We start from the raw sequence: 17,019 nt of genomic DNA on the forward strand, positions 1-17,019 counted from the left end.
AAAGACGCATCTCTGCTGACAGGCCTGGGGCCACTAAGTCTAATATCTAGCCCCGGCTGATGAATGATATGTATGAATGATATGTATGATTGGGTGAATGTGAGCGACCGGTTTTAAGAAATTAGGTTTTTAAAATATTTTTAGATTTCTATATGTTTTGTATCTATTCTTGTTGTGAGCAGCCCTGAGTCTGAGGAAAAGGGCAGCATAGAAGTCTAATTAATAAAATAAAATCATAAATAATAAAATATGTTGATGATACCCAGTTGTATATCTGCACCCTATCAGTTCAGTGAAGCAATGGACGTGATGTGTTGGTGCCTAAAGTCTGTGAGGGTCTGGATGGGAGGAAACAGGCTCAGACTCAACCCTGACAAGACCAAGTGGCTATGGGTTTTGCCCCCCAAAGATTATACCCAGTATCCATCTTTGGTTTGGGGGGCGGAGGGAATTATCCCCCTCATAATGGGTTCGCAATTTTGGTTTCCTCCTGGACTCACAGCTTAAATTAGAACAACACCTAACAGCTGCAGCCAGGGGGACATTTGTACAGGTTTGCCTGGTGCACTAATTGTGACCCTATTTGGATCGCGAGGCTCTCCTCAGTCACTCATGCCCTTGTCACCTCACAGTAAAACTACTGCAACATGCTCTACATGGGACTACCCTGGGGGAGTGCTCGGAGACTGCAGTTGGTCCAGAATGCAGCCGCATGAGCTATCGTGGGAGCACCTAAGTACATCACATTGCACCAATCCTCCGCAAGCTGCACTGGCTTCCGGTTAGTTTCTGGATGCTTTTCAATGTGTTGGTTATTACATTTAAAGCCCTATATGGTTTAGGGTCAGATTATCTTCGGGACCCCGCCTCCTACTACATAGTTCCCAATGACCAGTAAGATATCTCAGAGTCAAACTCCTTCAGGTTCCTTCAACTAAGTAACATTGACTGCAGGCCCACGGTTAAGGGCCTTCTCTGTCGCTGCCCCAACCCTCTGGAATTCATTACCCCCAGAGATTCGGACTACCACTACCCTACTGGTCTTCCACAAAGTAGTGCAGATCTGGCTCTTTTGGCAGGCCTGGGGCCATTGATTTCACCATTATAGCCTTATAAGATGCAGCCAGGAATGAATGATGTATATGTTTATTAATTATTTTTAATAGATGTTTATTTGATCAGATTTATTTATTTGATCAAATTTACATGCCCCCCAATCCCATTTTTGATGGTTTTTATATTTACAATGTTTTTTGTTTTTTATCTTTGTTGTGAGCTGCCCAGAGTCCTCTGGGAGTTGGGTGGCATATACAAGTTTAGTAAATAAATAAATTTAAGGAAATCCATATGAATCATCTGCATTCCTCACTCCAAACATAACCACAAATTTTCCTGCTGAAGCCTAAGTTTTGTTTTACCTCTTGCAGACAAAGCTTTGTGATATTCCATGCACTGATGCGTCATTTCTGGTCATAATGATGAGCCCATCATTATGACCAGAATATTTTTTTTTTTTAACTGATTTGGAGTTTATTGGATTTCAGTAAATTCTTAAAACGATGAGCCCATATTACATGTATTGTCACAATGCCATGAAGAGATTACTTACTTTCATTCTCTTGGTGTGACAAAAATTCATAAGTTTCAGCTCTTGAAACTTTCATATCTTCAATCGGCATTATAAGAAATCCATCTAGCACCAACTTTGCACACATTGCCAAGCAGTTCTGCAACCTTTCTCATGTGAAACTCGGTGGTAATTATCAGAGACTTCCCACTTGGTTACAGAAACAAATCATTTGCCATCTTTCCATTTTTTGACCTAATGACACAGTATTCACAACCAGCCTCTGGCAATGAATTTCAATTTTTGATGTAGCTGGCAATAAAAAATTCACTCACATCACATTGCTTAAAACTTAATGACAGGTTTAAACTTTAAAAACAATAGCCATACAATTTTTATTCACAGGAATTTCCATCAAAGGAAGTGAAAGAACAGATGTTAGTACTGCCATCTCTTGGTGACTTTTAGTACCAAGCCATTAAATTTCATACTCTCATGAAACAACAGCATCCAATAGCTTTTAAGCACGAAAATTTAGCATCCATTCCCACAACAAAATTGAAGTAGAGGAGTGCTAAAAGGAAAGGGAAACATCATTTACTGTTTCCCTTCAGAGACAGAGCAGGAAGAGATAATGGCTGTCTTGTCAAAAGTAGTCTGCTCTATGGAGTGCACTTCAAAAATATAGGCCCAAATTCCACAAAATGGAGGTGAAAATTCAAAAAACCACAGTCAGCATCAATTTCAACAAAACAAATTGCAAAATGGAAAGAAGAAAAACAAAAGGAAGGGAAACAACAAGCAATTCAAATAAAATGTGAAAGTATATGGGTTTCAATACCATCATGGAGGTGGAGGATATTCTGCTTTCAAATAAGGACTAAGGAGAAACAATAGAAGTTAACACATTAGAGCATATTGACTCCAAAGATAAAGGGATGGATTTCCTACTAAATAAATTTCAGTTCTAAAACTTTCTGAATGGTATTAATAGAGACAAATAACATAACCAAGAATTATCGAGTTTCTCAATTCTTTTCACTTACCTTCACAAATATCATAGGGAGTGTCTGTTTGGCTCTACTATAATGCCTTGCCACTCTGTATACTGTCTCAGGAACATAGTCCAACACCAAATTAAGATACACCTCATCTTTCTGAAAAAGAGAAAAAGCAAGAAAACCAGAAAAAGCTGTAATAAGATATCCATATCATAATTCTCATTACTATTATAGCATAGTATGGTTTTTCAAGCATATATAAAAAAATTTAAAAACTTTGTTAAAATTTGTTATCTGACAAATGTCATTTTTGTAAAAACTAACACTTATGCAAATAAGATTATATAAGGAATGCAATAAAATTTAAATCCTATTTCAACATCAACTTATCATATGAAGTTGATTTGAAAGAGAGGTATAGAGATATGAATATTATGAAGTAAATTAATCTACTACATTAAAGGGAAAGAATAAGAAAAAAAGGAAAAGCGAGAAAAGAGCTCAAGGGTAACTAGATAGTGTTCTGTCTGGGTCCCCCCAGAAGCCAACGCCAACCAAAAAGAGTATCCAGACACACTGGTAAAAAGCAAAGGCAGTTTATATAATTCCAAGCAAACACAGGTAACAAAAACTGTTCTTACAGACAGGAACACTCTGAAGCTTCACAGAGGTTTCACAAAGGCCAGGCAATAAAACAGGATTCTTGCTGGCAAAAACAACGCTGGAGATAATAAAACCCACGCCTCCCCCAAGTCTTCCAGACTTCTAGGCCACAAGCCAAGATCAGAGACGCCAAGAATCGAAGCAAGGTCACAGGACTCCCAGTTGATAACTCTCCAGAAGACTGTAAGGGCGGGCCTGCCTTTTCAACCCTGCTGAGGAGAACCACACCCAAACCCAGCTGTTGCCAATTCAGGGATGTAAATACCTTTCTAATTGGTCCCTTCTTTGAGCTGCACGGCACTGCCTCATGTCTATTATAGCCTGTGCGTCTTCATCCAATGAATCCAGGCTACTAGCTGGGGAGAGGCCCCCCCCCGGGGGTCTCAGGCTGCTCTCCCTCCTCCTCTTCCTGACGTTCCTCTCCCCCGTCTGCCTGGTCCTCCCCCTCCTGTTCACTGTCCTCCTCCTCTGGGCATGGATCCGGCAGAGATCCAGCCGGTCCCTGAGGAGCCTCAGGCTGAATCACAACAGATAGTGATATATATGTGCTATAAAAAATTCTTAACATTTTAAACATTGAAAATGTAAAACAGATTGTACCTGCTGAAGTTACACTTATCTTTTGACCTTTAGTGTCAAGAGATCTGCTACTAGCTAGAATATATCTCTCTTTATCCACTTTAATCAGTTTCTCTCTTGCTTCAAAGCACAAAGATTAAGGTAGTATTTCACAAGAATGAGAATTATACTTGTTGCTGTTCAAAAAATGACCCAAATTGCAAATACTGCTTCAAATAGCCTGCCTTCTGTTTTCTTTTTATAAACTCCTTTAAAATAAATAAATAAATAAATGCTACTTATATGTATGCATTATCTGTATGCATTCAGCCACTCACTACTTTTGTTGTCAGATAATGAATTTTCAAAATGATAAGATGATCCATACTAAAGCTTTATCTGATGCTTGCATTTGTCCTACATATCTGTTGACATTCTAAAATATCTCTCCCCCCCCCCGAAACTTACCTTCTCTCCACTGGAGTAAAAGAAATAACGTAATCTGACAATGTTACAATGATCAAGCTTTCTCATGATTTGAAGCTCTCGATTCTAAAAAAAAAAAAAAAGAATATTATTTAAAAGGTCGTTTTCTAAAACCAAGTCACTTCACATGATTTGATATAGGTTTATTATAGGCTTATACATTTTGTCAGTCTGAAAAATATATTCTGCATTAACCATTACCGAAATAACTTGTAGGAAAAAGAATTTTAGTGAACTTAGACAGTATGTTCAGTATTTAAAATAATTTGAAGTTTATACTATGTTAACAGAATAGGCTCAAATAAAATTAAAGTTCCAGAGAAATTGGAAGGAAGGTTTATGCTATTATTTCTCAATTCCTAAGAAAATATGTGTTGCCAGTACATTAGATGATTGCAAAGAATACTTACAGAATCGAAGAATTGAAAAGGCCCATTAAGTCTACTAAACCTAACTTCCATTCTATTCAAGAATCTAAATTAAAGCATCCATCTAGGATGATTGTCTAGCTATCTCATGAATCAACAATTTTTTCTATATTGTATGTTTATTTTTTGGGTGCCCCCTTCAATATTTTCTTATTGATAAATAACATGTAAAATCCTCTTCATAAGAATTAATGTCTAATATCCGAATTATCATTAAAACTTATCATTTCTGAGTCTTCTTAAAGAGGTTATAGGGGGTATAGGGGGTAGAACTGAGGACTATTTTTGAGATGGGAGTCTCACTAAACTAGAATAATATAGAAAATCCCATGATTTCCATTGCTATTTGAGGCTATAAATATGTAAACTGTGCAAGAAAGAAAAAACATATGCCATACCAATCTATACCATATTTGGATTAAATCTACGTAAGCCCAGACCCTCCTGAAAATAAATAAATAAATACTACCAGGATAAAATTAAATATCTAATTTCCAACTGACAGTAATCACATATTACATGCAATCCTACTGCCTTTTACAGAAATTAACAAATTAACTGTTAGTCTAAATAATATACAAACAAATAGAAAGGGAGAAGAATCACAACTGCAAAATAAATTACAATTTGTAAGTTCGCCTTTATCTGATCATACTAAAGTCAATATATCTTCAGTGAGGAGTGGAGCTGCCTCAGTGGGCCCCTGCATTTGTCTATATAAATTATTCCTCCTTATTTTATTTTATTTGCTCAATTTGCTAGGACTGTTTGAAATTACTTGGGTTTTTTCTTTCTTTTGTTTTAACTCTTTAGAGCTTAAAGTTCAAACACTCACGTTTTAATCATTCAATCATGATATGCTATATTGTGAGTCAATATAGTGAGTCACAAGTACAGGAAGTCCTCAATTTATGACAATTGAGCCCAAAATTTATGTTGCTAAGTGAAACGTTTGTTAAATGAGTTTTGCCCCATTTTACAACCTTTCTCCCCACTGTTGTTAAGTGAATCACTGCAGTTGTTTAATAACATAGTTCTTAAGTGAATCTTGCTTCCTCATTGACTTTGCTTGCCAGAAGGTCACAAAAGCTGTCACATGACTTTGCAACCATCATAAATATGAACCCGTTGCAAAGCCTCCAAATTTTGATCTCATGACCAAGGAGACACTGCAGTGGTCATAAGTGTGAAAAATGGTCATAAGTCATGTTTTTCAGTGCCGTTGTAACTTTGAATGGTCACTAAATGAACTGTTGTAAGTTGAGGGCTACCTGTATATACTTTGGATCACTCGCTTTTTTCTGCTGGCTTGTAAAATCCTGTTTCTGGAAGCATAAGTTAAACGCAACTGCTCAGTAGGGAATATTTTATTCAGAAGCAAGGCAGGATGGAAAGGGTAGAAGCTGCCTCTCTTCATGTAACTTTCAGGTGTAAAGAAATGCCAGAGGCCCTGTGTGGGTGGTTGGAAGCAAAAGCAGACAAACAGCTTACACGGGATCAACTTTTTACAATGACAGACTCTGCAGATGTGCTGAATGGGTCGCCATTCTGACACCCAGGAGGGCAGAGTATTTCCTATGTGCTTTACTTCCTATCTGCTTCCCCTCTACTGGCTTGTCTTCTGCTTGTCTGTCATTTCTATTGAAAGTTGCTTCCACTGTTACCGTCTGCTGAGAGTTGCCTTCCTTTGAACTAATAAATCGTTATTTATCTAGGGCTCCAATTGTTCAACCTTTTCCATCAAGATCTATTTTTTTTTTAAAAAAAATATTGGTATTGTAAACTTTAAAAACAGAATACAAAATGAAAAAAACCACAAAAAGAAAAAAATACAAAAAGACATACAAAAAATAAAACCATTATGAAAAGCATAACAAAACCATCTATAAAACAAATATACATTAATGTCTTCGGAGAGGGGCGACATACAAATCTAATAAACTATAACTAAACTATATCTATCTATTAATCCTATTATAATACACATATCAACTTCTAGTCTATGCTTTAAGATTTTCATTTGTTGTTATCTTGCATCAATTGGGAACTTAATTATAACACCCATTATTCATATATGTATTTCTCAATTTTGGTATTGTTATACAATATCCTATTTGTTTTTGTTGTCGTTTCTGATCTACTATTTATTTCGTTGATTTCATATCCCACTTTTATTACTTTGTAAATAATTCAAAATGGCGAACATACCTAGTCCTTTTTTCTCCTATTTTTGCTACAACTCTTGGGATCTGAGATTGAGTGTTCGGCCCAAAGTCACCAAATCTGCTTTCGTGCCCAAGGCAGAACTATAGCAGAACTCACAGTAACCTGGTTTCCAGACCACCATCTTAACCACTGCACCAAACTGGCTCTCTTTTGAAGTGATTTTGAAGAGCTCTACCAACACAATTTATGACATGAATCGTAAAAAAAAGTATGAAAAATGCAAAATGAGAGAGTGCTAATGTATTTATATGTCTTGGTTAGTTTCTGACTGATTATACATGCATAGGAACATAGTTTGCAAAAATTAAATGAAACACTGACCAAATCCCATGAGGTAGCTAACTCTTGCAAGCTCTATTTTCATATGATAATTCATGTGATTGTGGCTATTTTAAGAAAAATCGATAACTTAAGCAACAGATCCTTCCAGGTAATTGTTTTCTGAGAGTGGCAGAAGCAAAAGAGATCAACTTTCTTTGGCGTGATAATAAATAACTGGGAAGAGGCAAGTAGGGGACAGTAATCATCAAATGATAAATCTGTGTGTTCTATCAATGTCAAGTGCTCATCTAGGACTTGAAGAAAATGGATTTTAATAAAAAAAATGGAGTATCTAAAAACAAAATACTACCAAGCACAATTGCAAACCATTCCAATGAGAAAATAAACCATGAACAGCATAACAACCAGTATGAAAAATTTGGGGAAGACTATAGGAGATGTTTCAAGGCAAACGGGCCGTTGTTTGCCCTTTGGTCACAAAAATGGGGGTATTTTTGCCTTCCCCTAGTACCCAGGAGCACTCTGCAGGCTTCCCAGACCCTTTGCCCATCCCATTTTTGTGGAAAAACACAGGCCAAAAATGGCCCATTTCCCCCCAAAACAGGGCATTTTTGCCATCTCCCAGAACCCAAGAGCTTTCCTACAGGCTTCCCAGATTTTCTGTCCATCCCCCATTTTTGTAAAAAACGGGCCCATTTTTTGCAAAAATGGGATGCAGGGGCGAGGCTTCGGGACAGCAAAAATGGGAACAGACTGCAGGAAACACTAATTAAATGTACTAACCCTGCCGGAATGTTCAGAGAATCCCCAGTGTATATCAGCCATTCCTCCTTTCCATATAGATGACTACAAATTTAATGTATGAAAGGAATTTTCAAGGTTTTTTATCAAGTATGTAGTCATTTTGTCCTCAAAGCATTGGGAACAAATCCTTTTTAGAATAGAATGAACTGTTGAAACTTACCTGAATGGTTTTCTCGATGCACTGCAAGGAGAATCCAATGTGGGTGATTCTTCAGCCTCATTGGAAGGGACTGAGTTAAAAATTAACATAATTAAGCAGACCCCACCCCTAGCTGCCCCCAGCTGGTCAGTCAATAAAAACGAAGGAATAGTGCAAATAACTCAACTTTATTATCCATATGTCGACCATAACTAAACTCAAACAAACCCTTAACCCAAACTTTAAATGTCACCCAGGCGTCCCTGGGCTAAATCTTGGGTGGGTTTGGACTCTCCTTGCAATGCATCGAGAAGACCGTTCAGGTGAGTTTCAATGGTTCTTCTCCACTGCACTGAAATGGAGAGTCCAATGTGGGATATGCCCAAGCTTTAAAACTAGGGGGGGGGGTTGTTGCAACCTGGTCCAGGGGCGCCGATGCTTCACATACTCTTTGTAACTACGCCCAAAGGCCGCTTCTGCTGAGGTGTAAGAGTCTAAGGGGTAGTGTTTGATGAAAGTCGTAGGTGTGGACCAGGTTGCTGCACGGCAAATGTCCTATACAGATGCTTGAGTCGCCCAAGCCGCTGAGGTGGCTGCGCTCCTGGTGAAGTGGGGCATGATGCCAGAGGGGAGCGGCATGCAACTTGAGTTGTACGCTGTTATTATACAGGCTCGTATCCACCTGCTAAGAGTCTTAGGCGATACCTTAGTTCCCCAGGAATTTTGGAAATAAGATACAAAAAGAGATTCTGTCTTTCTAAAGGTTTGTGTGCACCGGACATTGATTTTCAGTTCCCTGCGCATGTCTAACTTGTGCCACTGCAACTCCGACGGGTGGTTGCCGTGCATGCAGAAGTCCAGTAGAATGAGGTCCTGTGAGCGGTGAAAAGCCGTGTTAATCTTGGTTAGGAAGGCAGGGTCGAGACGGAGTATTACTCTATCAGGATGGAAAATGCACAAGTCTGGTCTCACTGATAGTGCTGACAGTTCTGATACTCGTCTGGCCGAGGTAATTGCTACCCAAAAAATGGTCTTGAGAGACAGCAGGCGTAGTGCAACCTCATGTAGTGGTTCAAAGGATGGGCTTGTAAGCGCCTGTAGTACTATTGATAGCTCCCAGGAAGGAAAATGGTGTGTGGAGGGTGCATGTCAGATGCCCCTCTTAGAAAATCCCTGATCCAAGGATGGTGAGAAAGGGATCGAAAACAGTCCATCTTTGGGATAGTGGCTATGGCCGCCACATGTCTGCGAAGAGTGTTTAGAGCAAGTCCTTTGTCTAAACCCGACTGTAGAAAGGATAGAACGTTAACTACCTCGGGTGACTGAGGATCTACGTCTTGGGCCTTGCAGAAATTGCAGTAGGCCACCCAGGTGGCTTGGTAGATCCTTGTTGTTGAGGGTCCGCGAGATGCCTGAATGGTGTTGATGTCTCTGTTTGGTAGCTGCGCCCTCCTCATGCGCTCCCCCTCAAGTGCCACACGGCAAGTTTCCACCACTGTGGATCTGGGTGTGACATTGACCCCTGCCACAGAGAGACTAGATGTTGTGGTATGCGCCGGAGGGGTGATGGTTTACTGACAGTTGCATAGGTCCGCAAACCATGGACGTCTGGGCCAGTACAGGGCTATAATGAGGACTTCTACTTCTTCTTGTATAATTTTGGCTACTACTTTTGGAATAAGTCGAGTTGGAGGAAATGCATAGAGTAGTCCCTCTGGCCAAGAGGAGAGTAGTGCATTGATCTGTTCCACTCCCGGCGAGGGGAAACGGGAAAAGAATCTCTGTACTTGGTTGTTCTGGTGGGTCGCAAGACCATTTCTCGGAACAGCGAGGGGCTCAAACACCATTCGGTGGGATCGATTGATATTCAACTTAACCAGTCTGCCTGGGTGTTCAGGACGTCCGAGATGTGCTCGGTCCAGATGGAAACTAGGTGTGATTCTGCCCAGTTGAAAAGGGCTTGGACCTCTTGCATGAGCTGACCCAATCTCGTCCCACCCTGGTGGTTGATATGGGTGCGAGGGGCTACATTGTCCGTTAATATAAGAATATGTTGCCCTTGAACCAGGTGAGAGAAACTCTGAAGAGCCAAGAAGATCGCTCGTAGTTCCAGGAAGTTGATGTTGACTTCCTCGAGTTCCTCCGCTGACCAAAGGTCTTGTGCTACGAGCGAGCTGGAGTGGGCGCCCCAGCCCAACAGACTGGCATCTGTAGTAATGGTCACTTCACAATGTGTCAGGAACGGTGAACCCCCTCTGCAAGGCTGCTGACTTCCACCATGGGAGAGAATGGCAGACCTCTGCGCTGACGCGTACTAGATTCCGTGAGTGGCTGGAACGAGATCTCTAGAAGGGAATGAGGAACAATTGGAGGGGCCTAGCATGTAGTCTGGCCCATGGTATGATATTGATGCAGGAAATGAACATTCCCAGCATCTGTGATAGGGAAGCCAATGTGACTCTTCTCTTGTATTGGAGGGAGGACACTAGGGTTGATTTTGTTCCACCAGTCCTCTGAGAGAAAAACTTTGCATATCAGTGTGTCTATGTCTGTGCCCAGATGTGGTAAACATCTGGTTGGGTTAGATGACTCTTGGATGGATTATCGTGAAGCCACGCCTCTCTAGTGTTTTGATGGTTTCTCTGAGGTCTTTCTGTGCCTGGCACAGATTGCGGGACAAGATTATGATGTCATCTAAATACGCCATCAATCGAAGAGGATGTGTCCGTAGGTCTGCTGTTAATATGTCAAGTAACTTTGTAAATGTCCTCAGTGCAGATGACAGGCCAAAGGGCATTGCTTTGTACTGGAAGTGCAGATCTTCTAGGTAAAACTGTAGAAATTGTCAGTGGGCCAGGTGGACTGGGACATGAAGGTAAGCCTCTTTCAGGTTTATTGATGTCATCCAGTCCCCGTGATATATTGAGGCAAGAATTGTTTGTAGCGAGTGCATTTTGAAGCGTTGGTAATGCACAAAGCGATTCAGCTGCTTGAGATTCAGAATTAGGCGGCAGCCGCCTGACGTTTTGGGTATGGTGAAAACAATGGAGTAGTAACCTAGGCCCTCCTGGCCTGGTGGTACCCTCTCGATGGCTCCAATTTGTCATAGATGTTGGACCTCTTGTGTCAAGAGTAGTTTCTTTGGCCTGTTGATGATGACCGGGCAGGTTATGAATCTGTTTTATATATTCATTTATTAGATTTGTATGCCGCCCCTCTCTGTAGACTTGGGGCGGCTCACAACAGCAATACAACAATTCATAACAAATCTAATAATTTTAAAAATATTTTTAAAACCCCATTATTAATCAAACATACATACAAACATACCATACATAAATTGTATAGGCCCGGGGGAGATATCTCAATTCCCCCATGCCTGGCGGCAAAGGTGGGTTTTAAGGAGTTTATGGAAGGCAAGGAGGGTGGGGGCAGTTCTAATCTCTGGGAGGAGCTGGTTCCAGAGTCGGGGCCGCCACAGAGAAGACTCTTCCCCTGGGACCTGCCAAACGACATTGTTTAGTCGACGGGACCCGGAGAAGGCCAACTCTGTGGGACCTAACCAGTCGCTGGGATTCGTGCAGAAGGCGGTCCCGGAGATATTCTGGTCCAATGCCATGAAGGGCTTTATAGGTCATAAATAATAAAAATTCCGAAGTTGGAATCACTGTATAATATGTAAATAAATATTTCGCTCTTGGTTTAAAATGGTTTATACAAGAAACACCCCTGATTGGTGGTGGGGTACGAATGTTTGTCTGGTGGTGGGCACAATCACTGAGCACTTGTTATATGTTGTGTGTGTTTTTTTATATTATAAAATCAATACAAATTTTTTTTTTTTTTAAAGAGATGAGAATTTGTTTAATCCTAACAATCCCTAGGGTAGAAGGGGGAGATGGGAGGGTTGGAGGAAATAAACTGAAGAGAATTAAACTTATCCTTTGTTTGCTTTATAGAATAAAGGACAAAGCCACCTGGTAAAGGAAAAAAGAGGGAAGGATTTTAAAGGCCTTTTACTGGAGAATGAGCCAACACTGTCCTGCTGAGTCAGGACCGAGCAAATAACTGGGGAAGGGGCGGGTCCAGCAGTCAATTTAAAGATTTGTTGCTCAGTCATGATTGGCTAGGACAGCGAGCTAAGCCCACGCTGTAAAGCATGTCCTCCAAGCCGCTTGGGTGGGAAGGTATAGCAGTTGAGGCTCACTGCCTCTCACATCCAGGAATATCCTGGGAATCGGAATGACATCTGTCTCAGCAGTTTGTTTGGTAAACAGGAAGTCCTCCTGTCCACTCAACTCTGAGGCAGGCTTCTTCCCCAGACATGCAGTGTTGTGTGCTTTGGCCAGCAGAGGCTTGAAGAGAGCTGGATTGAATAGACCCTTAAAAACCAGCCTACCGGGGTGTCTGTCTGTCTGTGTGTGTGTGTGAGAGAGAGAGAGAGAGAGAGAGTTCTTGTTCATAATCTGAAAAATCCCTCTTTCCAGCGAGCTCTCCTGATAAGGAAGATTGGCTCTGGGCAGAATGCTCTGAAGAATAGGGCCCTTGATAGCCTGCCACCTCCCCTGGCAGGTGAGTGGCAGGATCAGGAACTGGTGTGGGTAAGGATGTCCTTGTCATCTACAAGTTGAACAAAAGGCAATAGCACTATGGAACTACAAACAGGGCAAATACCAACTTGGGAAACATTAACAGAAATGAAGAATCAAAAGTGATTGTTCCACTCGGCCTATTTAGAATCCAATTCTAGGCGCTATGATCAAAAAAATGTGAGTAGCAAACTGAGGAAGGTTCAGAAGGCTACCAGGAAACTGAGAAATCTGTAAATAAACCTGACGAAGAGCAAAGAATCTACCATGTGTAACCTATAGAAAATACAAACGAGGGGAGACGTTATAGCAATCCTCAATATGTTTGGAGGTTGTCACATAGGAGAGAAAGTGGGCATTCACTGTTGCTTCAAAAGAAAGAACCAACAGACTGAAAATGCAGGGAAGTAGCTTCAAATTAGATAGTTGTCAGCATATAGAACAAGATTCAACCAAGACAAATGCAAATTTCCTTACTCAGGAAAAAGAAATGAAAGTGGGTTTTTTGGGATGGGGTGGGGTAGACCTGGCGTGGTAACAATACTTTTGAGAAACATTTGGGAATAACAGCTTTGAGAAAACAATGTCATCAGAAGACACTCAAAACCTGTTCTGTATCATTCCAGATCAATAATTAAATTAATTTTAATTAAATTAATTAATTTAATTAAAGTCAAATACTAGCAGAATGTTAGAGAAAATACAGTGGAACCTCGGCTAGCGAACGCCTTAGATAGCGAACATTTTGAATAACAACCAAAAATTTCGTTAAAAATTTGCACCACATACCGAACAAAATTCGGATACTGAACAGCCACGTCACCTACACGTAACTGACCAGGAAGCGACAGAAAAAGAAAGTCACCCCCGATTTTACAATGCCACATGTTCTCATGGGTTGCATCGTGGATTTTTTTTTTCTTTCTCCCTCCCCCAACACATTGTCCCTCACTTCCACCCTCTGTCTTTACCTCCTGCCTCTCTGCCTTCATCCCTCTCTCTTGGGGAATTCTCGCCAGGGGCTCCCGGAGGCTTCACTCCGCACCCAGCAGCAAAGTGTCACCTTGGCAGGGACGAGGCAGGCCCGCCACTGAGTTAGCCGGTCCTGGCGGTGGTGGCAACTGCTGAGGCGGCTCCGGCGGCATCCTTTCAAGGACAGTGGCGGCAGCGGCGGTGGGGGCCTGGGTCATGGACGTGATGTTCCCGGTGCTGCTGCTCCTCAAAGGGAAGCCGCCAGAGCCGCCTCAGCTGTTGCTGCCACTGTCGGGACCAGTGGCACGCCTGCCTCATCCCTGCCAAAGTGATGCTTTGATGCGGGGTACAGAGGAGAGCCTCCGGGAGCCCCTGGCGAGGATTCCCCAAGAGAGAGGGACGAAGGCAGAGAGAGAAGAGGTAAAGAGGGGGGAGTGAGAGACAATGTGTGTGGGGGGGAGAGAAAAGAATTTCATGGATTTTCATTTATCGCAGGTGGTCCTAGAATGGAACACCCGCGATAAATGAGGGATCACTGTACTGTATTAGCGAGTCAACAGGGTCTGGGAACCAATTAAATCTATTTCCTTTATTTCTTATGGGGAAAATTGTTTTGATACCGAACATTTCGGGTACCGACCAACTTTCCAGAACAGATTGTAGTTGTTAGCCGAGGTTCCACTGTATTGTAACAATAAGGGCAGATCAACAATACACTTTAACTATAGAGGAGACAAGCTCCTCTTCACTGACTGTTTTAACAAGGAACAGAGACAATGAATGCTTTCATCTGGGATTGGGCAGCATATAAATCAAATAAAATAAATAAAATAAAATTTGGAACTCACCATACAGCATGAGGTTGAATTCACTGGCCAAAATACCTATGTACTTTCTTTTTAGAATATTAAATTTAAGGAGTCTTACTCAAAAATAACCAAATATAAATTAATAAATCAACCAAAGCTTAAATAACCAAATATCCAAACCTTTATTTTAAAAAAAAATCATGCCAGGTTTTATTTTTAAAAAAATTAACTTCTGGACAATTCTTCTAAAACTGCATTTGTAAAATGAGATACAGAAATTCATGTATGCAAATAAAAATGCAACTTAAGTGCTATTTGGTGTTTGTAAACTAATAGCATTCCAGCAGAATATAAACCAAGAACAGAAAATTAAGTTTAAAAAAAGCCATACCGAATTAATGTATGTATAAAATTTGTATAAATGTATAAAACTATGTATAAAAATGTATAAAACTATGTATAAAATTTCAAACACCTAATAGCTATTTATAATATCATTTCATATGTACAAGTTTCAAGTATTACACAACCTCAGCTACTGTACTTTATAAATCACGATTTAGAACTCAAAGCACTAAATAACCAATTATTATTAAACAGACCACAGTGAAAATAAATTATGGTTTAGTGATATCTATAAAATACCATAGTAATTGAAAGCTTGTTGTAAAATTAATTAAAATTATCCTATTAATTTAATTTCCCTAAGCAACCATATTCAGTTTTTTGGGAGAGAAAACTATCATTATGATTAAAATAAAATCACTAAATCAGTCAATTTTTTTCTTTCCTTATTCTCCATCTATCAGCGCATTAAAAATACATCATATTTCAGCACAATTTCTGTTTTGCACCAGACTATATTGGGATGTCAATGCACAAAGTATTCTCTATGGAGAAAAATCAATCAGAAAGGTAGAAAAGAGGACAGAAGTTATTTTAAGAATGATTTTTATCTCTTTACCTTAAATCTCTTGTCTTGCAGAACTTTTTTAATGGCAACCAGCTCTCCTGAGTCACAGAGTTTGGCTTGATAAACAACACCAAAAGATCCATTCCCGATCACTTTAGTGTCTGTATAACTAACTTCTTGAGGCCTATCTGGACCTTGTCCAGGAGTTGCTACTACTGTAGTCACTTTGCTGCCATCTTTGTCTCCTGGAACAACAACAACAAAAAAATGAAATGCCGTTAAATCTACGTTGAAGGAGAAAAATTTCCAAGGCATAATTTAATATACTGGTCATATGAATTTATTTATTTATTTATTAGTTGGATTTCTAGGCCTTTCTTCTCTGGAGACTCAGGGCAGCTTACAAAACAGAAGTGAATACAAAATAGAATGACATAATATATTGGGCATATCAATGAAACAATAGTCATTGACCTCATTTGAGATGGTGATGAGTCTGTAACCAATGGGAGGTTAAACAATTAGCCCGAAACAATTTGGAATTGAACACACTTTAAATGTATATATGATAATGGGTTTTAGGAGAAACCCTCCTATTCTACTATCTTTTACAATATTAGACCACACAGTATCAACAGTAGATAGTATCAACATTTTGGGGTTCTATAATCTCCCAGGACATAAAATGGACAGCTAACATTAGAACCATAATTTAAAAGGCACAACAAAGGATGTTCTTCTTACATCAACTCAGAAAGCTCAGAATGCTCCAAGAAGCTGCTGATAACAGTTCTACAGAGGAATTATTGAGTCTGTAATTTTTATTTCTATCACTGTCTGGTTTGATACAGCAGTCAAAAAGGAGTACAGACTTCAACCGATAGGACTGCAGAAAAAAACAACTGAAACCAGCCTGCCTTGCATTGAGGATCTATATAGCTCATGAGCCAGAAAAAGGGCTGAGAAAATATCTACACATCCTTCATATCCTACATATAAGCTGCTTCAATTCCTCCCCTCAGGAAGCTGCTATAGGGTATAGCATGCCAAAATAACTAGACACAAAGATCAACTTTTCCTCCATGCCATCACTCTGCTAAACATTTAATTCCCACAGTGCTATCTTTAGGCCATGTAGTAGGGTTGTACTACCATTACCTTTCTCATCTTTCCTATTACCTTCTGCTATTGGTATCTTATAATTATCATTTTGCTGTTTGTATACTGCTCAAAAAAAAATAAAGGGAACACTCAAATAGCACATCTCAGATCTGAACGAATGAAATATTCTCATTGAATACTTTGTTCTGTACGAAGTTGAAAGTGCACAACAGCATGTGAAATTGATTATCAGTGTTGCTTCCTAAGTGGCCAGTTTGATTTCACAGAAGTTTGATTTACTTGGAGTTATATTGTGTTGCTTAAGTGTTCCTTTTATTTTTCTGAGCAGTGTATATAGACTCTATGCACCTGAGACAAATTCTTTGTCTGTCTAATCATATTTGGCCAATAAAATATCTTAATAATTGTTATGAAAATCATATTTTTAATGTCTAAAATATGAAGTGACAATTTTTAACAG

At 39.9% G+C, this 17,019-nt stretch overlaps 2 protein-coding genes across 7 annotated transcripts in view; one reads left to right on the plus strand and one right to left on the minus strand.

Moving 5' to 3' along the window:
* CFAP91 (cilia and flagella associated protein 91) overlaps positions 1–17,019 on the plus strand; it is a 514,242-nt gene that overhangs the window by 112,878 nt on the left and 384,345 nt on the right. The window lies entirely within an intron of this gene.
* The window catches only part of GSK3B (glycogen synthase kinase 3 beta), a 125,311-nt gene that overhangs the window by 66,900 nt on the left and 41,392 nt on the right, over positions 1–17,019 (minus strand). For all 6 annotated transcript variants that reach the window (XM_070741909.1, XM_070741906.1, XM_070741903.1 and 3 more), the window contains 3 exons: positions 15,489–15,682; positions 4,258–4,341; positions 2,614–2,724 (listed from right to left, as the gene is read on the minus strand). In XM_070741909.1, coding sequence (XP_070598010.1) covers positions 2,614–2,724; positions 4,258–4,341; positions 15,489–15,682 — 389 coding nt within the window. The remainder of the gene's footprint in view (positions 1–2,613; positions 2,725–4,257; positions 4,342–15,488; positions 15,683–17,019) is intronic.

The sequence above is a fragment of the Erythrolamprus reginae genome, chromosome 2 (genome assembly GCF_031021105.1).
Source record: "Erythrolamprus reginae isolate rEryReg1 chromosome 2, rEryReg1.hap1, whole genome shotgun sequence".
NCBI classification, from domain to species: Eukaryota; Metazoa; Chordata; class Lepidosauria; order Squamata; family Dipsadidae; genus Erythrolamprus; species Erythrolamprus reginae.